The sequence below is a fragment of the Lytechinus variegatus genome, chromosome 14 (assembly GCF_018143015.1).
Source record: "Lytechinus variegatus isolate NC3 chromosome 14, Lvar_3.0, whole genome shotgun sequence".
Taxonomy (NCBI): Eukaryota; Metazoa; Echinodermata; class Echinoidea; order Temnopleuroida; family Toxopneustidae; genus Lytechinus; species Lytechinus variegatus.
Window position 1 is genome coordinate 14,190,207 of NC_054753.1, and position 26,381 is coordinate 14,216,587.

The window sequence follows — 26,381 nt, forward strand, 5'->3', positions numbered from 1 at the left end:
TTATACAGTAAGTAGTCTATTAGCTTTAAACCAATTACACACATTTGTCAATTCGAAATTAAAGTTTAAAAGGTTAGATTGCGTATAAACATTGTTGTGTCATCTGCATACAATGGAAAATTAAAATTACCAGAGGATTTAACTATGTCATTTACATATTTCATGAAAAACAAGGGGCCGAGAATATACCCCTGGGGAACTCCATTATTTACCATAAAATGATCCGATGAATATTCATAAAAAAAACAGTATGTTGATAACGGTTTTGTAAATAACTCTGAAACCATTGATGTGCTACGCCCCTTACACCATAATATTTAAGCTTATATAAAAGAATGTCATGATTCACAATATCAAAAGCTATGGAAAGGTCCATAAACAGACCTATTCCAAAGTTGTTATTTTTTATGGCTCCAATTACTTTGTCTTGTAAATTAATCAAAGCATGTACAGTTGAATGGTTTGAACGGAAACCATATTGACTATTAACAATACAATTATTATAATTCAAGTAAGAATAAAGACGTTTGTGCATACACTTTTCTAATATTTGTGACAGAGAAGGTAAAATTGAAATAGGCTGGTAATTTTCCAAATTATGACAGTCATCTTTTTTGTAAATAGGAACAATTTTAGGAATTTTTAGTTTGTCTGGAACAATTCCAGTAGCTAAGGATTGATTAAAAATATGTGTAACTGGTTTAAAAATTGAATAAATAATCTTTAAAATAACAGTGCCAATAGAGTCAAATCCACATGACTTAGTATTTTTAGTGTTTTACAAAGTTCAATAATTTCACTTTCATTTTCAGGTGTTAAATATAACGAAACAGCACTTGGAGTTGTCAGATAATCTTTGAAATCAGAAGATAAATAACTTTTTTCTTGAAGTAATAAATCAATTGCCTTGGCACAAGAATTAATGAAATGATTATTAAAATCATTCACAATTTGCTGTGGATCAACACGTTTATCACCAAATTGCAATGTTCAGACTTAAGCTTACATAACATATATTCATAAAATTTCAAGAACTCTTCAACATTATAATACCAATTGGTTTTCTATATTTAACTCCAACTGTAGTTTCGATGTTATAAAGATTTAAGACATAAATAAATATTCATAATCATTAACCTCATTCTCATAAACACTATTTCTTATTCGGTATTTTAACTTATTTGATACGAGAAACCTACACCTCCTCTTCGACCAAAGACCCTGTTGGAATTCAAAAATGTATAGGCTTCCAGCTTGAAAGGTAAAAGTGGTATAAGAGTAATCCACGTTTCAGAAACTGCAATAATTGAAAATGATATATGAATTGTTGATATAAACTCTGATATTTTTTCAAAGTTTTTCTGAAGGCTACGAACATCTATATGCAGTATACTCAGCTCAAGATGTCTATGAAAGTTCAAATTAAACTCACTTGGTGTATAAGTAGAAGTACTTGTGTTTACAAAATTAAACTTATTTAAATCTGGATCAATATATATTAACGGTTTCATATAAAAAATGCAAGAATTCATGTTTTCCAATGCATATGTATGTTTAAATCAAATTGCAGATATATGTTCATGAATACTGACTGGTGAAGATAAATACAAAATTGATCGTGCTCCTCTCACATACATTCAAATATACAAAAATGGAATGAAAAAGGGTACATGCTATCTTAGAAAATAAGGACAGAAAACAGGTTATCAATGAAGTACATTAAAAAGTAAAACTCTGAGAGCATTAGCTTAATCAAAGTTCCGTAGGAAGGGTGAAATCAAGTATTAAACATATAATATCATCCATCCAGGAAAAGGTTAAAATTAGTTTAACATGTTAATTCTTCCTCATGTCATCTCTGTCCTCTGGAACTATAATCGTAATTATAATCATTTATGTTTGTTGATCCAATCAGATTCAACTACATAACAAAAAGAATAGAAAGCTATCACTGTCATAATTTTTCCTACAGGAAATTTGAACAATGTCATTTGCAAACAAAGAGGAGCACTCTACTCCGAATTGTCAGTACACGGGGATTGTAAGCCTTTGATTATACATCATAGATCTAAAAAAACATTCAGAACAAACTGGTTGGCGTTGCTGGCTTTGCATAGTTCGGATTGGTTATATCATTTGTAACTTTTTGTAAGACGGAGCTTTAGCGGATGATTCATATGGCCCAACTGCATGATGTGTATACGTGATGCATTCGAAATTGGGTGGATGGGGTGGGGTGTATACATATTGTTTTTTTTAATTAAAGGATATCAAGAGCGAGCAAAGAGAGGGGGATTTTTTTTTTGGGGGGGACTTTTTTTAATCTATATAATTACGATTAAATGGTGATAATCACTTAGTTATTATTGTTAGTTATGCAAGAACATGTTACACTGCTGTATAGATATTTGGCCATTTGGGAGTTTGACTAAATAGCAGTTAGACCAATCGAGTATTATACCAAGTGACCTGAGTTGATAAACCTGCCGGATTCATCTTTCTTCATCCATTTCATTTCCACCTGCGCAGTTCATTACATTGCATGCCGTAGCCTATAGGAAGAAAAACATTAATGTTTGGAATGAATGTAAAAAAGTGTTCGCTATGATCGTATGTAAACTTATTTTTTTATTACTGTTTTGCTTGTTTATTCAATTCGGCTCATCATGGTAGATCGCGCCAGTAATCCACAAAGTGAAAGAAGAGCATAGCAATTAATGCCCCGTCACACTTATTCGGAATCAGCAGGAATCCAGCAGAAGCTGGAACGAAACAAATATTCAAAAAATCTAGAATTTTTTGAGAGGAACCTTATATTCTCCAACTGGAGTTGAAATTCAGTAAATTGACCAGGTGAATCATCATACACTAGTAAAAATGAACCGCAATGGAGTCAGATTGACAATTCGTGCTACATTCTTGGACATTCTCGGCGCATTCTAAATATTCTGACTGCATTCTGAGTACATTCGAAATATTTTTGTCATTTCTTTTGGCCGTCCCGAAGGATTTGGTCATGTTCAAAACATTCGAGGGGTAATTTCGAACGGTGTTCGAGGTAGATTTAAATGACCAACTGGTCGTCAAACAATAGTTCTATCAGGCCAATTCTGCTTAATTCGGAATCAGTGTGATGGGGGTATAACGGGTGATTCGACTATGGCACCGTCAAATTTGTTTTTGGATAATATATCTTATTTGTGATTGAAAAGAAGTCATCCGTCGAGACTTATCAAATGGGAATATAATCAGGTCACAAGATTAGAGTTGATCTTTTGCCAATTTCATTTTATGGTTTGTTTCTTGGTAGACTGAGAAGATAAGACTTAAGTGAAGGTAATTATTCTGTCGGAATATGGCAAGAATAATCCTCGTTCGATATTTGAAAACGAGGATAAATGCAATTAAGATCCTTTTTTTAAATCATTTTTTTAAGCAAGAGTGAACTAATAGTAAAAAGTATTTTGCTTTCCTTTTTAACTTGACTTTTTAATAATCATAAGAGAATACATTTTTTTCATTCAAATTTAATAGGGATGGGCATTGCTTGTCTGACAAAGAGGATGGTTTTAATGTAGACAAATTAGAATGTTCTAGGGGATTCCATTTGGAAAGGAGACAAAGAGAGAGAGTGGGGGGGGGGGGGGGGTCGAAAGAAGGTATCGAGTGTTAGGTAAATATTTTCTATCTATCTCTCTTTCAAAATTTAATCCCCTAGCTGGACATTCGAATTTATATTTAAACAGTTGAATCTCCCTCCCAACAAAACGAAATTGAAAGAAAAAAACATTGACATTTCAATAATTGAAAATGAATCTATTCTATTAAGAATATCTAAGTTTAGAAAATGTACTGCTTGATGGCCTACAATCATAGGGCCACATCCTGCATATTTTGGTGTTTGATTGTTACATATTGTTAGTTTTTGGTGGTCATATTTGCTCATTTTAGTTTTAAGGAGCAGACGATTCTAGTTTATATTATGTACACAGATCTTATTGCAAAATCAAGCCATTCCGAGACTCGATCGCTTAAACATATTAAAGGGATAGTCTGGGCTGAAAATATTTTGGTCTTAATACATTGAGTAGAATTCACTGAGCAAAATGCCGAAAATTCATCAAAATCGGATAACAAATAATAAAGTTATTGAAGTTTAAAGTTTAGCAATATTTTGTAAAAACAGTCGTCATGAATATTCATTAGGTCTGCTGATGATGTCACTGATTCCCACTTTCCGCTTTCTTCTGTTATTACATAAAATTATATTTTTTTTTCATTATTTCATACTTGTCTCCCTAGTAATGAAATAAGTTGCAGCAATCAATATCTAATGCATTAAATCAGTTGTCAATCCATTGCAATTTGTCTAGTTCTTGAAGGAAAAAAAATGAATAAACATAATTTCATATAATAAAATACAAAAGAACAAGTGGGGTGTAACATCTTCAGCCCACCTAATGGAGGGGGAGTGGTTCTACTTGGAAACCAGTCAATTTAAATATTTCCGCCATCGTAAAATATTCTTAATTATCGTTTTATTTAAAAAGCCAATTTTGCCATTTATTGCTAAAATGATGAAAGAAAAGTTTTCAGCGAAATTTTCTTCGATTATTTTGTTCATTATTTATTTCCTTGACGGAGAACATATTTCGTTATTTCGCATAAACCTACTCCATACCTGGCTCCATTAATTTATTGCCTCATCATTAGCTACTGTTCATCACTAATATTATGCCTATTTTGAATTGGTAATAGCTGAACTATAAATGGAACGGCTTGTCATAGGGGAATCCAACCCAAATGAAATCTTGTGTGTAGAGGAAACAGAAAAATCAGACAAACTAATAGGCCCTACACTGTAAGAAAATTTATCCTTAGACTAAAAGAAGTTCCTGCAGCAGAGTCTCGAGAACACCTGTAATCTTACCAGATTGCGTAATCTTACAGGAAATTGGTATTTGGTGTGTGTAATCTTACAAATTTCCTTACACTCTTTTCCCCTTTTTCTAACAGACCTGTTCTGTTAAATTGCAGAAAAATTCCTGTTTCATGAATTTAAAGAATGATTCTGGTATTGCTTTCTGCAAAATCTTCTTTTATTTTTCTGTAAAATCAGTGTTTTTTTTAACAGTGTAGGTAAAAGTTTGAACAATTATTATAAAAAAAAACAATCACTGGCGTATCGGGGGGGGGGGGCTATAATCCCCCAATGCAAGTCAAAGAAACGAAAGAGAAAGGAAAGTGAAAGAGCAACTTAATAAAAAAAATCAATTTTAGGTGTTACGCCATATAGCCCCCAAGCCCCCTCAAAATTTCGGCTCATTACGCCATTTGCTGTCTGCTGATTCTCTACGCCCCTCTACGTGGCTGAGTGGAAAACATGCGGGAAGTTTTGGACGGTGTTAACCCACGTGATCGTCGTCTACGATGTCAGGTGATATCAGCTGTCCCAATATGCACAGTATAGCACGTACACGTACAGAGCTAGCGTATAATACGAGCTGTTCAGACTGCGGATATCGGACTAGACGAGATAGAGCCGAGGTGAACATTTAAGTTTTCACTCCATTAGTAATGAATGATGATCATTGTTTTGTTCATGTGTATACAGTGTACTTTCCATTGTGTGTTAGTAAGGTACCGGTGATTACTTGCTAAATAAAATCAAAATCTTCGTCCTGATCTTAGTATAGTACGTAGCGTAGTGACAGTAAATTGCCGTGCCTGCCAGGCAGTACGGTACCCAGTGCCACTGCCGGTGATTTCGTGACGATCGACGACTGAGACGAGTTTGTACTATTATTAGTACTAGCATTGGCGGCGAAAGCCAAAAATTTTAGAAGGGGACAACCCAAAAAATTTTTTACAAGTCCCCCCAAAAAAAGGTTCTCAACCCAAAAAATTTAGGGGGGACGTAGGAAAATAAATTGACAAGCAAAAAAAAAAAAAAAAAAGGTCATCAACAAATTTAGGGGGGGACACGTCCCCCTGCTTCCGCCGCCTATGGCTATGGTACTAGGCCTAGTAGTTACTAGTTGTGCGTGTTCCATTCGTTGTTTTTCGTGTTCCAAATTGTCATAATAATTATAACAATAGGCATTTATATATAGCCTAGCGCCATCTTCTTCTTCTGTGTTGAATTCCTCCGTTCACCGGAGAACTGCAGGCCTTAAGATGCAGTACAGCATGGTAAAATAACTTATTAGTCACTGTTTGCAGCAGCTGCCTTGATCAACAAGGCGCTGTCTTGAGAAATGTAAATCAAAAATAAATTGAAGAGTTACAGGATGAAAGTCAGGAAACTGATACGAGACATTGCCAATGACACCAAGGAGGATAAGTCTGGTTCTTGCAACATGAGGATAAGAGTCTCTATTTGAGAAGCTTGAGAGCACTTTAATGGCATCCTCTGGAAAATGTTTCAGAAGATCATTCCTGAGATGGGTATAGGCTATGCATTCACTAACAAAGTGACAGACAGTTTCCACAGGTGCATGGCAAGCAGGACAACTTGGGTCGGAAACTAGTCTGGAGATCTTGCACAGTCGACTTTGAGTGAGATAGGTGCTGGTAAGAAGCTGAGCTTTCATGTTGATGGCTATCCGGAGATGTGCAGGGTGAATGACGGACGGGAATACATGATAGGGAAGCACCAAGTCAATATCATGGAACAGAAGAAGGGACGACTTAAGGGAGGTTTCTTCAGAGAGGGATGCAAGGGCCTTACTTTCCACTGCATTTGTTACTCTCTTCTTCCATGTCAGATACGAGCAACCTTGCTGCAAGAGGTCCAGTAGAGATGGAAGGTTGTACTTCTCTAGAAGAACCTTGAGGACTTTAATGGTAGGAATAGTAGGCTCCTGGCAGACAACACTTGAGAAGATCCTGTGCTCAATTCTGTCCTGAGGAAGAGAGATAATCTTTCCGAGAAGACGCAGATGTAGGAGATTAATTGAGTCGGATAGAAGGGGAATCCCTGTAAGAAGAGGAACAGCCTCCTGTGCAGCTGTCCTTGGAAGACCAAGTAGCTTTTTGAAAAGGTGACTCTGCATCACATCCAAGGCCCTCTTATCTCTATCCGGTAGGTTAAGAGCCTCAATTGCGTACAACATTCTGGGGGCACAAAATGTTTTCCACAGTGAGGAAACAATGACAGGGGACAAACCACTCCGGTAAGCACCAGTACCTGTCAAGCTGTACAGGGTCTTATTACCCTTTTGAAAGATCTCGTGGGTTCGATGTAGTCTATTATAAGAGCGCAAGACACCAAGGTGAGGATGGCAGGCCTGAACAGGTATAACGTCTGAACCAAAGTGCCATTGGAAATCTGCTGAGTTACGTCCTGGGTTGAAAATTACTACCGCTCTTTTGGATGGATTGATGGTGTAGTGCCACTGTTTGGTGTACTCCAAGACAATATCAAGCATACGATGTAGATCTTCAGGGATGTTGGCGAGGAGTACTACGTCATCAGCAAGCACAAGAGTTCCTGTGTATCTGGAAAATACTTAACAGCCTATGCCACTCTTCCTAAGCTTTTGTATGAGCCCATCGATGTAAATCAAATAAAGAAGGGGAGAGAGGATTCCTCCTTGACGTACACCTTGTCGGATAGGAAACCAGTTGCTCTGTCTGTCCTTCCATGCAACAGCTCCAAGAAGACCTTGATACAGTTGAAAAAGAATGTTCCACAGATAACCTGTCACCCCATCATGATAGAGCTTGTACAGGAGACCATCATGCCACACTGTGTCAAATGCCTTGGCAGCGTCAAGGAATGATGCATACGTTGTTCTACCATGTTTAGTATTAGCCTCGATGATGAGGTTGAGAGAGGCTGCTGTTAAGGAACAGGAGTGCTCTTCTTGGAAACCACTCTCTAGCTCATCAGGGATCCCTCTCTGATGAAGCTGTTCTAGGAGTTTGGGTTTTATAAGCAACTCCAATACCTTACAGAAAGTAGATGACAGGGTTATTCCTCTGTAGCAGGAGGGATCAGTGAGAGGTTTACCATTCCCCTTGTGTAGTGGTAGAATGATTCCATATTTAAAGGCATCTGGAATAAAGCTGTGAGCAACAAAGGTGTTCATAATGACCAGGAGAAGAGTTCTTGCCTTTTCACCACCAAAGAGCACATGCTCAGCCGATATCTGGTCAGCACCAGCAGCCTTGTTCTTCTTTAGCTGTCCTATGGCTTTATCTAAGTCTGTTCTTGTGAAAGGTCTTTGGTTCAGAGTGCATGTACCGATGACTTCAGCCAGTTTCTCCACTGTATCAGTAATGGTAGATTGATAATTGTTACCAGGGTTGGGCACGGATAGCATCTTGAAGTACTCTTCAAAACCTTTAATGGTAGCCTTGCCTGTATAGCTCTTACCATTGACTATGAGTGTGTCGACAGGAGAGGCATCTGCACGAGATCTTCGTTGCTTGATCAGCTTATAAAACAGCCGGTCGTCCCCTCTCTTGGCTCTCTCAATTTGTAGAAGCCGGCTGCTCTCTAGGTTATGCCTTTATACTGTTTCTATCTAGAAACAGTAGAGGCGCATGGCCAATAAGGGAGACTCTCCAATATAGGGGAGACAATCTCCCACATTGGAGACTTGCTTTGCAAAAGGACAAAAGAAACAACACTAACAAAAGCATGATTTTTTCCACCAAAAATTTTGTCTCACTGAGGTCAGAAGCCCATTTGTTCTGTGTGTGATTGACAACAAAAATCTTTATCAAAACAAAAGTAGACGGTGAATTTATAAAGTAGACGGTGAAAAGGGGTAATTTTTCATGAGGAATCTGCTTATCACATTTTTATTTGCCGCCAAGGTAATCCTTTTGCCGCAAATGTAAATAAAGGAAATTGGTCTCCAAAACTGGAGACTGTCTCTGAAATTGGATACCCAAATTCTTTTCAAAAGTCTCTGATATAGGAAATAATCTCCCACATTGGAGAGAGTCTCCAATATTGGCCATGCGCCTCTACTGAGAAATATTATATTCCGAGGCTCACAAGTAAAGAAAGAAAGTTTGACTCAAAAGTGCCAATTACTATTAAAGATTGGACTTCAGTTTGGTATGTTGCAAAAAAAAATTAAACTCAGAAATAAGGTGTTTTCTTCATGGCGTCATTTAGAGCTCATCAAGACCTTTAATTTAACACCTCACTTATCTCAATAGCCCCAGAAATAATAAAGTTATTGCAGTTTTAAGGTCATATAAGGTTATATATAAATCGCCTATTCAAGTTATGTATTCCTTTTTTTTAAAGCCAAAAGTTGTGATCTTAACTGGGGCCAAGTTGCACTATGTAATAGAAAACAGCAATGCGCATGCATTTGAATATGGAAGTGCCCCAAAACACTCCCCAACATAACAGACGCCGCTGAAACAGGGACATAAAAAACATCTTTAGCGTCGGTAGATTTCATTCAAATTTCACCACAATATTATAGTTTAAATGATGCTCTATCGGGATGAATACATTTTAGAGTAGGATGATACCTGTAAATGTGAATAGCAAGAGGTTGAGAGCAAGGCCAAAGTTCCAGTAGCACACAGAGTCGCAAGATCACCAAGTGAAAATTTTTTAAAGTCTACACAGTTGCCTTAAACATTCAACTATATAAAAACAATGATGCCATGGGGAATAACCTTTCCTTGCTCATGCAAAAACAATACAAAGCAATGCCCCCACAGTCGCCCTGCAATTCTAGCCAGCACACTCAATGCCTCATTCAGAATGCACCTAGAGGGCGCTTTTGCAACATACCTACTTCAGTTTGGATTTGAATTGGTCCAGTGATTATTCAACCCCTTTGGAGAGTTTCCTCATGTAGAAATATAGAATTTACTTGAATTTCAGACCCGTCTTATTTCCAAGAGCAAATGCTGGTTATTCTTTTTCCGTTGTTTTTTCTTCAACCCATCGACTGTGTGCGCGGGGGATCAAATTATACGGCGATGGTTTCTGGCACTAGTATTCAATCTGTCGGCACTAGTATTCAACCTAGCAATAGGATGGCCCTGTCTCTCAATCTGCCCTTGTCCCATCCGATTATGGACTAGACCATTTGAGATTGGACCAAACGGAATTAATCAAAGCCAGTGACTTAGATAGATCTAGATCTAATTTAGCAATCTAAACCCTTTTGAGATTCGCTATCTATCCTCACTAGGTTGAATACTAGTGCAATTCAGTGCAAAAGGCCATCGCCGCATAATTCGATCCTCCGCGTATACAGTCGACAGATTGATAAAGAAAATACCGACAACAGATTACCCTGGAAATAACAAAGTTATTGAATTAAGATAAATTTGGTGTTACTAAATATTTGGGGGATGTGTCAAAATTATTGAATATACCGGGTTGAATACTAGTGCCCATATGGTATCATTCTTAAATATAACGGCAAATTATTCCAGAGAGAAGGTGCTGAGGCAGAGCCAGAGAAAGCTCGCGCACCATATACTTCATGTGTCTTGGGATGTTTGTTTGGATAGTTTATTATTATCATTATTAATGGGCATCCGTCCTAGAATACAAGCACACTCTGAATAAACAAGACGAGTCATGTCTCGTCTCATTGACTTCAGTTTGTCCTGGTTATATTGTAGAAAAAGAATGAGCAACTACTTTACAACTGTTCTGCACCTTGCCAGAATTTTAGTTTGGACAAGTTATATTCATTTCTTTTCATTTCATTCAGTTCATGCTCCAACACCAGAAAAAAGAGAGTAAATTTATTTTTTCTTATCTCAACAAGATCATCATCCGACTTGTTCTATTATTGGGGTCAGTTCTTAAGAGTCATGTCTGTCGCGCAGGATCAGAACATCAACAAGCATCTGAAAAGGTACCTTTGGCCCAAAAATTGTTTGTTTGCATTATCTTGGCCTACCCTGGTCAAATCAGCCCAATTTTAATTTCAGTTTGATATGAAAAAAATGAATATAACAAGAATGACCCTTACTTTCATACCCTTTGCTACATTTTATTTTTTAACATATAAAGTAAATGAAATTGGAAAATGGTGTAGTAGAGCCTCATCCTAAAGCCAAAGAAATTTGTCAATGAACAACTCTCAGTAACCTTAAAAAAATTATCAATTAAGATCTTTCATATCATAGCTCAAAAAAAAGAGGAAAATAGACTGACTCTATTTTTCCCCTCTCTCATGGCAAACAAACAATTTTTAAGGCCTTATTCTTTGATATGCCTTCTTCTATTTTAAGGTTTCTAGATAAATGCGAGTCTATCCAGAATTAAAGGGGGCAGATCACCCATGGCATCAAGTTAGATTTAATAGAATTGGAAGAATGAGAGAAAAATTATGCAGATTTTACACAACATATCAAAAGAGTTATGGATTAAACATTTTGATTCTGTGAAATCCTGTGTGATAATTGATCTCACTAAATACCAAAGCTGGAACTGTAAATATGTAGACAATAACAGGAAACCAAATGTCAAAATAACAGTGTTGCAATTTTCATTTTATCAGAAAATGGGATTTATATTGGTTGATTGGTTAATAGTGTGACGTATGTATGAGAGGAGAGCTCTCCTCTCATTGTGACCCGGCCCACAAAATAATATTTGATGGATTCATGCCAAACCTTCATCTGGATGTTTCTCTCATACTTCAGCTTTCAACTTCATAATTACACACATTTACAATTGTTTACGATGTAAGGGAATGGAAGTTGCAATCAGTAAATGAAATCTTTGAATGACTTTCTTTAGGAAGGCCCCAGACACTGAGAGACACAATGGAAAAGTGACACGAAAAGTGGAAACGGCAGAAGATGCCCTGTCTTCTTCTGCAGAGCCGTAAGTCATTTATACTTCTCTTTGCTTTCTAACAGTTTGCATTTTTACTTCAAGGCGATGCTCACCTCAACAATATTAAGATCAGGATCTTGTCATACAAAGCTCAATGATTGATCATACAAATGATTTATACAATTGATATGATATTGAGTGGAGCGTTGTGGCCCAGTGGATTAGTCTTCGGACTTTGAAACAGAGGGTCGTGGGTTCGAATCCCAGCCATGGCGTAATTTCCTTCAGCAAGAAACTGATCCATGATGTGCTGCACTCGACCCAGGTGAGGTAAATGGGCACCGGTAGGAAGTAATTCCTTAAGAAGCTGTGTGCGCTATGAACGCCCAGCTTATTCGGGTAATATAGGAGCGCCTTGAGCATCTAACAAGGTGGAAATGTGCGCAATATAAATACCCTATATTATTATTATTATTATAACCATTGAAAATCAGTCTTGCAATCAATCACTGTGTAATCAATTACCTTGTGTAACAGAGGCCAAATTTCAGCTTCCGTCGATGGGACTCAAATTGATTGAGAACTTGATCGGTCATCCCTGAATATGTTTCAGTTATGCATTAACTGGTTGTATAAGATGGGTTGTATGGAGAGAAGGCTTCTGATTGGTTAATTTGCAATTATGTAATCGAGTAGATGGCCATGATCATGGCATATACAAGCAATGTCTGCATGGTAGCTTGTTTACAAAACCTCATAGGTGATGTATCGATTGGAATTGAGCAAAAATATGGAAAAAATTTGAGTTTTTCCCCTGCACTAATCTATGAAAAAGGAGCAAAAGATATTGAAAACAAAAATCAAAGTCCCACAAGCGCGTATGATATCTAGGGCAGCTGCGCAGTGCACAGCTAGAGCTAGCAGGCCACATGCATATTGCACATTCATTGTTTACTGAGCGCAGTGAATTGAATTGTATTGTGACGTCACCTCCTTAAGCCATTCAATGGTACATTTTGTAGTTTAGGTAAATTCAGATGTAAAATTTTAAGTCAGAAGTGCTCCCATCTTATATACTATTTGTCGTTCAATATACAATATCATTCGTATACATATATATTTTAGATTTCTCTTGTGTGCTTATATTTCAACGAGGACGATAGAAATTTGAAATCTATGTACAAGCATATTATGTTAGATTGAACTCCTTTAATAGCACGCACTATATGTATAATATATAGAAGTTCTGAGAGCCCCCTCCCCCCAGCTGAATAAATTTGTTAATGCCTGTGTTATAAAGTGGAGACAGTGAAGTAATTTTTTACAAAAAATGTAAAGCTTCAGCTGTATGAGGGCAGCAAACTGTATTGGCAAATAGCTAAATTGAAGCTTCTTATGCATTCCAGACAGAATTATCTACATCTAGTGACATGTTCACTACCTCATGTCAAAGTCTGATCATCATTAGAGACTTTCATTCTAAATTGAAGTCTTATCTTTTCTAAGAGTATCAGTTCTTGTCACTAATACACTCATCTGAACTCTCTTGATATTTATTTGTTTCTTGTGCACTTTGAAATAGATCATTTCTAGATAGATTGCACCATATAAATGCCTTTTGTTATTAATATTCCTATTGTTATTCCTACTGTATTCTCTTTGTTGTTTCCAGGATCTACTTGGATTACAATGCGACCACACCGGTAGCGCCAGAGGTCATTGAGGTCATATCAGAAACCTTATCAGCAGCTTGGGGGAATCCAAGCAGTTCTTATCCACAAGGTTTGCCCCCTCCCTGTGACCTGACAGATTCTCTTTTTGAAAATTATACAATATTTTATTTTTTACAAATCTGACAAAAGACCAATTTGACTGAACCATATAATATTAGACAGTGCTAATTCCACATGTTCAGGGAGGAATTAATCATTGTTTCACTTGGCAATAAGGAGAAATTAGAATATTTCATATTCCCTATAATAAAATACAAAAGAAATAGTGAGTGGATGAACTCATAGTATCCTCATTTGCATACCAGTCAGGATGTGCATATGGGCTATTCCACGGTTACTCACGTTACATTTTGAGACACCTTGACTCATACTTGGAGCTGTAACTCCATTATTATTGATAGGTACTAAACATTTCCTTATCACAACAAAGTACACAGTCTGACTATCCTTCGTATAAAAACAAAACTTGGGAAATCTATTATGCTCCTCGCAAATCTTTGGAATGTGTCGGTTACTCACGTTACATGATTGGACATGCATAAAATGAAAAGTCGACATAAGTGAAAAGTCTCCTCATACAAGGCTTTTATGAAAGTTGATTATATCCATTTCAAAGAAGTATATTAGGGAGACAAACTTTGTATATAATCAAAAAAATAAAGAACACATGGTTTTTACTTGGGGTGCAGATAATATGGTTACTCACGTTACGGTTACTCACGTTACATTTTGTCCATGTATGGTTAACAACACACATGTCATTAAAAATTCAATAATGTGTGTAAAATTCATTGCTAGGAACATCAAAAAGAGATTTATACCAAAAATTGGAACAATTGGAGCTTTATTAGGGAGTAGGAGGGAAAAGTATGATTTCGCTTACTAATTATGCATAAATTAGCATAATCGCTAAATACCAATTTGCATGAAATAAATTACTGTATAGTATTGTAGATTGTGTCCAAGACAACCTGCACGCAAATTTTCGGCGTGATCGTGCGGCCAATGGTCGAGATCTCAAGGGGGGCCTGGGAGCCCCCCCCTCCCCCAATCCCCCGGGCCATATCAACTCCCAAAATACCCCGGCCTAGATAGGGTTACAGGTAAGGGCATTCAATGTGTTGTTCGAACACTCTTTAAAGTTTGGTTAATCAAAACCAATTCTTACTAATGCACTCTCGCATTGTGAATACTTCTACTAATATTCAATTTTTTTGTGTGATTGTATGACCACTGATATTTTGATGAACAAAGAGTCGCATCAAAGAGATGTACCCTCATTTTGCTTTTAATTAATCAAAAATAACTTCACAACTCACCATGAGACTTAAAACTTGACATCCCACAGAAAATGTTACCAAACTGAATAATTTTTACTGGTTACTCACATTACATGATGGTTACTCACGTTACAAAGTTACTCACGTTACAGTTTTTCTTCATCATTTTTATAAAAAAATTGTACTTTTTAATGATTTTGATAGTCATCACTGTGTCAAAGATTGTTTGAAGGAAGAGAATTTAAAATCCCACCAATTAACTGTGAAGAATTTTTCTCTCAGAAAACAAAGTCAGTTTTTTCGGTTACTCACGTTACATCACCTGAGCAGGTTGCAATATTCATTTTTTAATGAGTACTACAAATTTACTTGAAAAGCGGTTGTGTATTTTAAGTAATTTGACTCTTCTAAACTTCAGAAATATATAAAGTGGTATGTTGTTGCAATAACAAAATGGTAATAAGGCATATTTCATTTTTCACTATTTTTGTACACAATGGAAGACACAACTTTTGACCATTTTTTTCCAAAGTATACATATGAAAATAAACTTTTTATTTCTTGTTCCTGAAACTATCATGTATGAAGGACTTAAAGTATTAAAAAATTCAAGAAAATATTGAATTTGAATTTTTAAGCTCATGTCCACCAACCTGTGGAATTGCCCATATAACTGTTTTGTGAAATTAAGCGAAATTTTAAAATGTCTTGGTGGACATGAGCTTAAAAATTCAAATTCAGTATTTTCTTGAATTTTTTAATACTTTAAGTCCTTCATACATGATAGTTTCAGGAACAAGAACTAAAAAGTTTTTTTCATATGTATACTTTGGAAAAAAATGGTCAAAAGTTGTGTCTTACATTGTGTACAAAAATACAAGAAAAATAGTGAAAAATGTCTTATTTTAAATCCGATTTTGATGAAATTTTCAGTGTTAAGTTTGTTGGATTTTTCTCTTTTTGTTGGAGTGGACTTGTCCTTTAAATCTTTGTGGAACACCCCCAAGTTGAATATAATCCAATGTATTCATGTCTCTTGGGCAATGATAATCTGTCCAATCACCATTCACCAACAGTAATGATTTGGTCAACAATCTGTACGAAACTTTTAATCTACATTCTAATTATTCTTCTTGTGTCAATCATAATTTTCAGGTCAACTAGCCAAGCAGTTAATCAACAAAGCCAGGTCACAGGTTGCTGCAATGGTAGGGGCATCCCCCAGTGACATCATCTTTACATCAGGTGGAACAGAGGTAACGTTACAGCCACACCAACAAAACAGCCTCCAAACTGGTCGCTGATGATGTATTTCATTTGGTCGATCAGGGTCCTGTAACACGAAAGATAGCTTTTCATCGTATGCTTGATTTTCATGATAATAGTGCATTGTGGTCAATGCGATCAATCGTAACAACATTCTTCTATGATGATTGCTAAGTTTTGTGTTACGAGCTCCTGGAGTCCCTTTTTCTGGTGTGACAGGATTACAATGTCTCTTGGATCAGAGGGAAGTCTTATTCATCAGAGATATCAAGATGGACTCAGTTATACATGCCTGTATGTATGACGGTTGACCCTTTCCTGTGCTAAATTATATGTATCTCTGTAGCTATATACATGTTTGGGAATTAAGAACATGTTCCAATCTTGTATGAAGTCATGCATAACTTGACAAAAAGCTTTATGAAGTACCCTGTACAACAGCAGGTGAAGACTGTCAGTTACATGTACAAACTTTTTCATGCATGACCGATGACCTTTTGGGTGCTTAATGAGATAGTGGAGACATGTGGAGCATTGTGGCCCAGTGGATAAGTCTTCTGACTTTGAAACAGAGGGTCGTGGGTTCGAATCCCAGCCATGGCGTAATTTCCTTCAGCAAGAAATTTATCCACATTGTGCTGCACTCGACCCAGGTGAGGTGAATGGGTACCCGGCAGGATTAATTCTTTTAATGCATGAGCGGTGAAAGGCAACTCGAGCGAAATCCGGGTGATAATAATAATACTAAAAACGCGCCTCGGAATAGAATATTTCTAGATAGATGGCGCTATATAAATGCCTATTATTATTATAGTGGGATTAAATTTCCCATGATGTATATTTTTGTTGGTGTGAGGTACTTTTGATAAAGACCCATTGAAAGCTGAAAAAAAATGACAAATTATAAAGTATGCATGCATGTTTTGGTCTACAGCCAGTCACAACCCATCTTTCAAGACATCTAAAAGAAAATCCCTTTTTGTTTTGGAGTGTTGTGGTCCAGAGGATTAGACCCTGGACTTTAAAACAGAGGGTCGTGGGTTTGAATTCCAGCCTTGGTGTAATAACCCTCGGCAAGAAATCTATTCACATTGTGCTGCACTCAATCCAGGTGAGGTAAATTGGTACCAGCAGAAAGTTATTTACCAAAGAGCTGTGAGCACTGGAATCGGTAATATAGGAGCATCTTGAGTGCATTTCAGTAATGGATACAAAAAAGCTTTATTAATATCACTATTGATATTATTATTATTCTAATACATGTATATATTTTAGCATACATAGGATTTTTGAAGGGGGGGGTTCAAGCTAAATGAAATTTTGACAACCCAAAATTTTAGTTCAATTCCAACCCCTTACCCCCCAAAAATTGACAAGCAAGCAAAAAAAAGGTCTTGAACCCCTGTAACCACCCCCTGTGTATGCTACTGCGAATCAGCAAATATCAACCAAAGAAACTGTACCACAAAGCATGATGGGATTGAAAAGGGGGCAGAGACTGCAGTACGTGTGCGCGGAGCTAGCTAGCTAGCCCCCTTTTCGATCCCATGACGCATTGCGGTTCTGAATAGCGATAAACCTTATTATAATAATTATAATTCTACAGGCAAATAACCTGGTCATCCATACAGCCATCGAGCATTTCAAGAACAGTGTAGGCACATCCTCATTAAGCAGACCACACATCATTACATCCAACCTAGAACATGACTCAATCAAACTTCCCCTGGAACATCTAGTGAATCAAGGAATTGGTAAGATGCCCCCTCCCTCTCAATCTTATGGGCATTTTCACCACAGATGGACACAGAGACAAAAAAAATCAAGTTGATATTCTTGTCAAATGCTTTATGTTTTTTAATAATACAAGACCTGAAGTTTCTGAGACAAAATTTTTTTCCGGCTCTGGCAGCCATTTTTTATTTCAAAATGGCTGCCAAAGTATGGATAGAAATTAGTGTTGAAAATAGTATATTGATACATAATTTGTTTTGACAGATTTTTAAGAACAGGTTTGATCATGATGTTTTCGCCTGTGATTTAGCTTGCTATTATAACACTTTTTAAAATCCCACAGAAAGAAACACCAGTAATTCATTCAACTGATAAAAAAACATTGATGAAATATGTGATATGGTATGTAATGTCAGTTACCGAAAACATGAACTTTTTTTCTCATTTCTTGGAAAAGAGGATATATTATATGAAACTTGATACATTTCCTCTCTAGGTAACACCCCTCCCTTCTACACCTAAATCAAAGATTACCAATTAACAATGAAGCCATAGGGTACCATTGAATATATGTAATGTCAGTTACCAAGTGGAAAATGTAATGTCAGTTACTGATATATGTAATATCAGTTACCATGATAACACGTTGGTTACCAATATTGAAATGCAAATATGTGGTCAATTTTATGGTGAAGAAATATTGTATACTTGTTATTCAAGTCTTACACTTTAAAAGTCACACCAGAAGGAGCTTGCTATTGTATTGCCTAAATCTGCAATATTTTTAAGCTTAAAGGAAACCAAAACCCAAGAAGAGAAGTAATCTAATTGGAAAGAGTAAAATGAGAGGAACAATTTAAAAAAAGTTTCTTCAAAATCGGTTATGAAATAAGCAAGTTATGGGAGTTCGAAAACTCTTGTTTTACTTTCTATGGGCATCCTCAAATTGGCAAACGTGCTACAAAATGGCTGATTTTGTGGACAACTCTCCATTTGTTTTGTACACAGATTTTCCTCATTATCTTTCAAATTGCATCTTGCCTCCTGAGCACAACATATGTCATGGGAAAATATAATCCACACCATATATGTCAAGATCAGGAGGAGATAATGTGAAATGTGTAAAATAAAGGGGAAAATCTGAAAATATGTGTACAAAACAAATGGAGAGTTGTCCACAAAATCAGCCATTTCGAAGCACGTTTGCCAATTTGAGGATCCACATAGTAAGTACAACATGACTTTTTAATCGTCCATAACTTGCTTATTTCATAACCGATTTTGATGAAACTTTTTTTAAATTGTTCCTCTCATTTTACTCTTTCCAATAAAATTGCTTCTCTTCATGGGTTTTGGTTTCTTTTAACATTGTGATGAAGGGGATTTCCAGGGTCCCTTTTTTAGTTTCTAGGATTCTTTTGAGCATTGCCTCGCTAAAAGTATATTCCTGGTTTTTATGCCTGTTAGTAGTGTGGATGTGTGATACAATTTTTGTTTTTGGTTTACAAGTATAGATGAAAAGTGAAATTTGACAGTTCTGATCAATGTTGCATGGATCTACTAAAACTGTTTTTTTTTTTCTAATTTACAAATAGTTCAGTTTCAGATTAGAAGCTGGAGTTTATTTTTTGTTGACAGCTTAAAAAAGAAATTAGCAAAGAAAATGATTAAAAAAATTATGAAGAGAATAAAAATCAGACAGATATGAACAAGCATTGCTTGCACTGACCAAAATAGAAATCAATAAAACTACATGGCTGCATGAGATTCGGGGGAGGGGTACATGTAGCCTAGGGGAGGAGACCCTTATTCATTTTGCCTTTTTTGAGGGGAGGGGGAGGTTGGAGAAGGAAATAAACCTTTTCCGAAAAGGTTTAAAAAGTCAATAAAAAACTGAATATATTATGGGTGTATAGTCAGAAAAATCCATGTGTACAGTCAATGCAATATTAAATTACTATAGGAAAACATGTAGCTGCTATGACCCCCCCCCGAGTAAGTAAAACATACATTTCTTATCTTTTGATAATTAAGAATGAAGTATTATGAAACTTTTATGATTTTAAAAAGCCTCACATATAAGTACCAAGGAAATTATGCCTTTGAAGATCACATAGCACTGGTAAATGTTAATGTGTATTGTCAGTTACCGACAAGTAATGATAAAAAATGTTCAAATCAAAGAAAGGAATTAAGAAAAAGAAAAAGTTTTCTCATTGAAATGTTCCTAGAAACTCGGGTATACTTCCACACCAAGCTCATTTTCATGTGAAGCCCTGCACAGAATATACAATGCAATGATTCCACACATTTGACTTCCATGTGTTATCTCTATGGCAAATTAAGTGTAATGTCAGTTACCAGCATAGTTGCGGAAAAATTATCATAGCCCCCAAAATACAAATACAAATTGTATAATATTTTGACACATCTTAACCTAGTAACAGAGGTATATTTACATATTCAAATTATTACTCTATCTACTAAGGGACATGAGATATTTTAATTTTAATGAACACCCTAAAATTGCATGCCCTTTTTCGTAATGTCAGTTACCGACACATTTTTGCTTGCTGATGCGTAGAAAAATGTGGTTACATAGAAAAACTTAGTATCAGAGTATACAGCAAGGTTAATTTTATTAACTCTATCAAAAGCAAACTCCAATCATTTGTTGTTTTAGAGATATGCACAATGAAAGGTGCGAAAACATTGTGCAGTGTAATGTCAGTTACTGTGAAAATGCCCTTATGGTTATCTACACTACATGTGTGTTACAAGTTTGTTGGGGAAAGGGGGTAAATTTTTAGGTTCTTGGATCAGGGGATAAATCTAGCAAATTCCTTGAACATGGACGGCGTTGAGCAGTTTCCAGAAATATTTTTGGCTTATTATTCAAATTAAATTTTAATTAATTTGTTATTTATATGTCTTCTTTTAGTAGGGTGCCTCCACCAGTATCGGTATATTGTTGTAACAAAAATAAATATACTAACGAAAATATATTGAAAATAACTATGTGAATTTCAGAAAAACAATATCTTATGAAGAAGAAGAAGAAGAAGAAAAAACCCTAGAAAACAAGTAGGGACAGTTTACAAAAAAGCTAGAAATTGCTAATCTATTGGAAAAAACAGTTTTCAAAGTCCTTGTGAATCCTAACTTCTTTGTTGTTCCTCGAGTTAGGTTTGACTCATTTATTGACCCTTTTTACTTGTAGATAAAAACAAATACATTTGCCTTGATTTCATGATTAAATTCCTCTTCATACAGCCGATGTGACCTTTGTACCAGCCTCCATAGAAACGGGAAGGGTGGAAGCACACGCCGTTATCAATGCTGTTCAACCGACCACCTGCCTCGTCACAATAATGCATGCAAACAACGAAACGGGGGTCATCCAGGTAGTTTGAATCTCATAACGCAGTATCGTTCTAGGGAGAATGTTTTGTAATGAATGACTTCTCCTTTTTGCAATCTTTCACCATTGATCTGTTCGTTTTTTCCAAGTTACCTCTCATTTTATTTACCATTTTTCAATAAAACAATTAAATTGATTATATTATTTTTTTTAAATCAATTTTAGAAATTTTAGAAATACAAAAATGCAAATAAATTATGAGCACCTTTTTATCGAAGGTTATCTTTTACAAAGATATTTCTTTCAAACTATGGCTAAATCTCTGTGTTAGGTTGATTAAATTAACTTTAATTTGCACAAACCTTGTAAGGACATTTGTCTGTCTTGAATGAACAATGTACATTATGCATAGTTCAGTTTTTACATAGGTTTAAACCTTCATTGTGGGGTTTAGCCTTAGGTCCATACTTTGAATTATTGTATCTTAAAAACAATGGTTTACATGTAAGTTTCCATAAAACCGATGTGAACCTTAAAGTGTAAAAAATCTCTGTACACCATAGCTTATTGGAATCATTTCCAATGTTTTTATCATGAATAATGATATTGTAATCATTTCCAGGCAGTTTGAGTATTTGAGTGGCAAGTGTGTGATGATAAATTGATCATTTTCTTTTTGGGAGTTTTTTTCACATGTGGCTATCCATAGTGAACAGAAGTACACCACAGTCTTCATTTAAAGCTCAAATAGAATTCATGCTATCATGTCATCTAATTTTTCAGAATTGTCTGTTTACTTTTCCGAATCTCCAGCCAGTAGAAGAGATATTTCAGAGATTAAAAGGAATGACCCATGACCCTCCCCTGCTTTTACCCAGAATCCTCTTGCACACCGACGCTGCTCAGACGATAGGCAAGATCAGGGTTGATGTTGATGATCTGAATGCAGACTATTTGACGATAGTTGGTCACAAGGTAAGAGGGGAATACTTAGGTTAGAGCGGTTTCTTGAATCTTGATTAGGGACAGTCAGGCTAGAATGTTTGATCTAGCAAATTCTGGCAAATGTGAAATATGGCAGTCTCCTGTGTTGATTTAGTACATCGTTTAAACAAAAAGTTAATACTTTGCATCATTATTTTTAATTCATTTTGTATTAGATTACAACAATGTTATTAATGTATAGTATTAATTTCTGTATGGTATGCAAACATATGCGTTATGTATAAATATTTCAATGCAGAAATAAAAGCAAGTAAAGAAACATTTCTCTTTCTTGTTTAATTTCAGTTTTATGCCCCAAGGATAGGTGCATTGTATGTGAGAGGCCTTGGAGATTCTACCAGCGACAGAGGTGCACCTCTGTACCCCATGCTGTTTGGAGGAGGACAAGAAAGAAATTTTAGACCAGGGTAAGAGAATAGCACTTTATTGTGAGAGGGCTTTTAAAACCTTTCATCTTGAAATTTAAGAAAAAAAAAGGTAGCTCTGAAAAGACAACGGTTAGTGTTATGGCATTGATAGCCAAAGCAGACACTTTTTAGACAGTGTGTGTTTGCCTTATATGAAATAGTGTTTTGATAGCCCTCAACATTTGCAAGCTTTAACTGGGCTTTAATTTTGGAAATTTAGGGTGGTGGCTAATTTTGTAAGGACTACTTTACACTGTGCTTTCCTCTTTTGCCAATAATGATATCATGTGTGTGTGTGTTCGTTCTTGTTGCCATTTTGAAGTATTGATTCATATTCATCATACTATCTGGGGGATGTTTCATAATACTGTTCACAAGTTATGAGCAACTTTCAGAACAACCAGCAAACCTTTCTTACGCGCTAGACCATCGCAAATGTACATTTTAGTGTATACCATTTATCACAGGAAAGGATCACCAGCCGTTCTTAAAGTTACGAACAGCTTTATGAAACACCCACCAGGGGTCAGTTTCATTAAGAAGTGACGGTGGGGTGTTGCAAGAAAGTTGAGTTACAATTGATATCAATTGCAAATTTCCCGCCAATCCTGATCAACTTCAAATAGCAATCAATCATCAGTTTGCATCGCTCAAAACAGGCTTGTGATCAAAAGCAAATTTGCTACAACTCCCCACCTTTTGATTCTGACAAGTAGCGTGGAAACCTTGATTTTGAATTGGTATTGAGCCATGTTGACATGGTAATGCAACAATGGCAACGCTACCATAAATTTGATATCACATGTTTGAAATCATATCAAAGGAACAAAATTTACAAAGTGCATAAATATACGCCCTACACAAAGGTTAGCAATCAATCGGTAATTGAATTTGACCTATCAGGATCATCATTGCATGCACATTTTGCTCAGTGGACCGACTAGGAACCAATCAGAATTGTTCTTTCAAGATAGAAGTTAATCGCTTATCTTTGTGTTACGGACCCCAGATCATGATTTACTAAGAAGTGACAGGTATCTGAAATATGTTTCTTATAAATATGTATATGAAATGATAGATGATCAGCTGTAAACCGCAAGTTGTGTATCTTTTTTTCTCCACTCCACCAACACTTTGCAGGACAGAGAATACGGCCATGATAGCAGGTTTAGGCAAGGTAAAGTATCATGAGATATTATTATTAAACATGAGTTCTCTTTTTTTTGGGGGGGGGAGGGATTCTTCTCCTTGCGCATGCTGAGCAATTTGGGGCCTGTTTCACAAACTTTATTATGATAACAAATTTTGCAATAAGCTACTGAAATCCTTCAAATTGACTGGCTGATAGTAAACTTGTCATAGAAATTGTGCATGTGTTAATATCACAAACCCTAGTGACCCTGGTGATTTGTGGTCCCGAGAATATCTGAGAAGAGTCTCATAACTTTTATAACTTCAGAAATTGATTTAAGCTGGAAAATGAGTGGGAATGAGGTTGTTACCAATTTGTTTGAAGCTTGAGCTGCTTAATTCACCAATAAAGTCAATATGAAATTTGCATTTTTGCTTGATTTAAGAAAAGATATCAATCAAACTGTTACTGAATTAACTTTGTATCTCAAATTTAAGAAAAGAAAAAGAAAGCTAAGAAAAAGCTATATTTTAGAGTGAGCATTCACATCTGTTGTGGAAAGAAACGTGGGACTTGTTTCATGAACAGTTTAAAGCTACTGAAATCCTCCAATCTGATTGGTTGATAGTACATTTGCGATAGAAATGGTGCATTTTCAAATTGTTTCAATATTCTTATTATTTTGCATTCAGGCTGCTGAGATTGTAACAGAGAATGTGAAGCAGTTTGAAGCCCATATGAGAAGAGTACGAGACTATCTTGAAGAACGCATCGAGGTATTAATTAGAGGGCTCAGAATGCAATACCAGAAATATTCCAAGAGTTTAGGATAATATTGGATGACTCGCAGATGAGTGGAATATTAGCCCCAACGGATGGAATATTTGTGGTATTTCATGAAATAAAGCCATCCAATATAATTAAAGTCATTTATTCCACCTACCCCCCCCAAAACAGTGAGCGATTTGATTTAACAGGTCATATCATTTATTATGCCAGTATCACTTCCTAGGTCATAAACAGTTTATCTATCCATCTTGACTAAAAAGTATTAGACCAAGTACATGTAGATATTAGATGAAATTGATATAGAAAGAGAACAAGTGGAATAAAAAACAGTAATAAAAAAAAATAGATATCCATTTTGGTAAGACAATAGAAGAAGAGTTCGTACAGAGTATTAAAAATTAGGGGCTTCAAATATATTTCTTTTTACTTCTTTTTATTAATTTGTTTATATGCAGTCCACGTTCCCAGGTCAAGCGTGTTTCAATGGAAAATGTAAGGGAAGCGAGCGGATACCCAATACGTGCAATGTTTCTTTCCTCGGTAGAAATCGACAAGGTAAGAACTGAATGGTCGTTTGCATTGTGGGGACGTCGTGGTCTCGTGGTTATGACTCCCATCTTTCAATCAGAGAGACGTGTGTTCCAATCCCAGCCATAGCATGTTTTTCTTCAGCAAGAATTTTGTCCACATTGTGCAGCTGCACCCAACCCAGCTGAGGTGCATTGGGTACATGGTAGGATTTATTCCTTGAATGCACAGAGCGCTGAAAGGCAGCTCATGCTAAAGCTAGGGTAGTGATAATAATAATGCGCCTCGGAAAAGATTATTTATAGATAGGTGCCGCTACTTAAATGCCTGTTATTGTGTAACTGAAGCCCATGGGGTCTCCCGACCTGCAATGTGTTTAACTCTTATAAAAGAACAAAGAAGAAGTAGTAGTATAAAAAAAAGCATGGCACCTTATTAACCTAAAATCACGTTTGATGCTGGTGGGTGTCTCATTGAAGCTTTTGTGGTAAATGGTATACACCAAAATGTTCATTGGTGATGGTATAGTGCATAAGAAAGGATCACAAGTCATTCTTATAGTTGCTCTTAACTTGCGAACAGACTTTGTGAAACACCCCCCTCCTAGAATCTAGCAATGCTCTCTTTATTGCTAATCCTCACATTTCATTATAGACAAAACTGTTGAAAATAGTCATGCATACTTGGTATTCTGACTTTGAAACAGAGGGTTATGGGTTCACATCCCGGCCATGGCGTAGTTTCCTCCAGCACAAAGTTTATCCAAATGTGCTGCACTCAACCCAGGTTAGGTAAATGGGTACCTGGCAGGAATTTATTCCTTGAAATGCCAAGCACTGGAAGCTAGCTGCTTGAGCTACAGCCGGGGTAATAATATCCAAGTCCTTTGGAAGCGCATAGAGGCGTTATTCATAATGTGTAATATGCGCTATACAAGAACTGACTATCATTATTATAACATGGTGGAGTAGACCCTTATGATTGGTGAAATATATTTGATTTTGATTTGATTAGAATTTATTTCTGCACTCAGCATAAATATTCAACATATCATCTAGGTGATACAATTAAGTTTTACAAAACAAGTTAAGAAATAGTCATAACAAAGCAATGAAAAATTAATATTAAAAAGTAGCAATATTCAATGAAAATAAAATAACAGTTTAAACGAATGCAGCAGACCGCCATCGTGAGTGGTTAAGCTTGAAAATGATGGCGGCCTCGTAAAATGGTACATAATTTATTTCATTGATCGAGTGGGTGCAATGCAGGTGCAGGTGCGGGTGCAGTAAAGGGCAGTTGAATAATTAACTTGAAGAGGGGGATGCATATGATTCAATGGTTTTTCTTTTAATAGTTGCTTT

General features: G+C 36.1%; 1 protein-coding gene across 1 annotated transcript in view; it reads left to right on the plus strand.

Annotated features, from left to right (window-relative positions):
* The first annotated feature begins 5,447 nt into the window (after positions 1–5,447).
* Positions 5,448–26,381, plus strand: part of LOC121427430 (selenocysteine lyase-like) — a 35,942-nt gene continuing 15,008 nt past the window's right edge. Inside the window, exons 1-12 of the mRNA XM_041623821.1 lie at positions 5,448–5,547; positions 10,764–10,853; positions 11,744–11,830; positions 13,455–13,564; positions 15,951–16,051; positions 17,668–17,815; positions 21,069–21,199; positions 21,970–22,131; positions 22,447–22,568; positions 23,709–23,745; positions 24,393–24,476; positions 24,945–25,044. Coding sequence (XP_041479755.1) covers positions 10,810–10,853; positions 11,744–11,830; positions 13,455–13,564; positions 15,951–16,051; positions 17,668–17,815; positions 21,069–21,199; positions 21,970–22,131; positions 22,447–22,568; positions 23,709–23,745; positions 24,393–24,476; positions 24,945–25,044 — 1,126 coding nt within the window. The 5' untranslated portion in view covers positions 5,448–5,547; positions 10,764–10,809. The remainder of the gene's footprint in view (positions 5,548–10,763; positions 10,854–11,743; positions 11,831–13,454; positions 13,565–15,950; positions 16,052–17,667; positions 17,816–21,068; positions 21,200–21,969; positions 22,132–22,446; positions 22,569–23,708; positions 23,746–24,392; positions 24,477–24,944; positions 25,045–26,381) is intronic.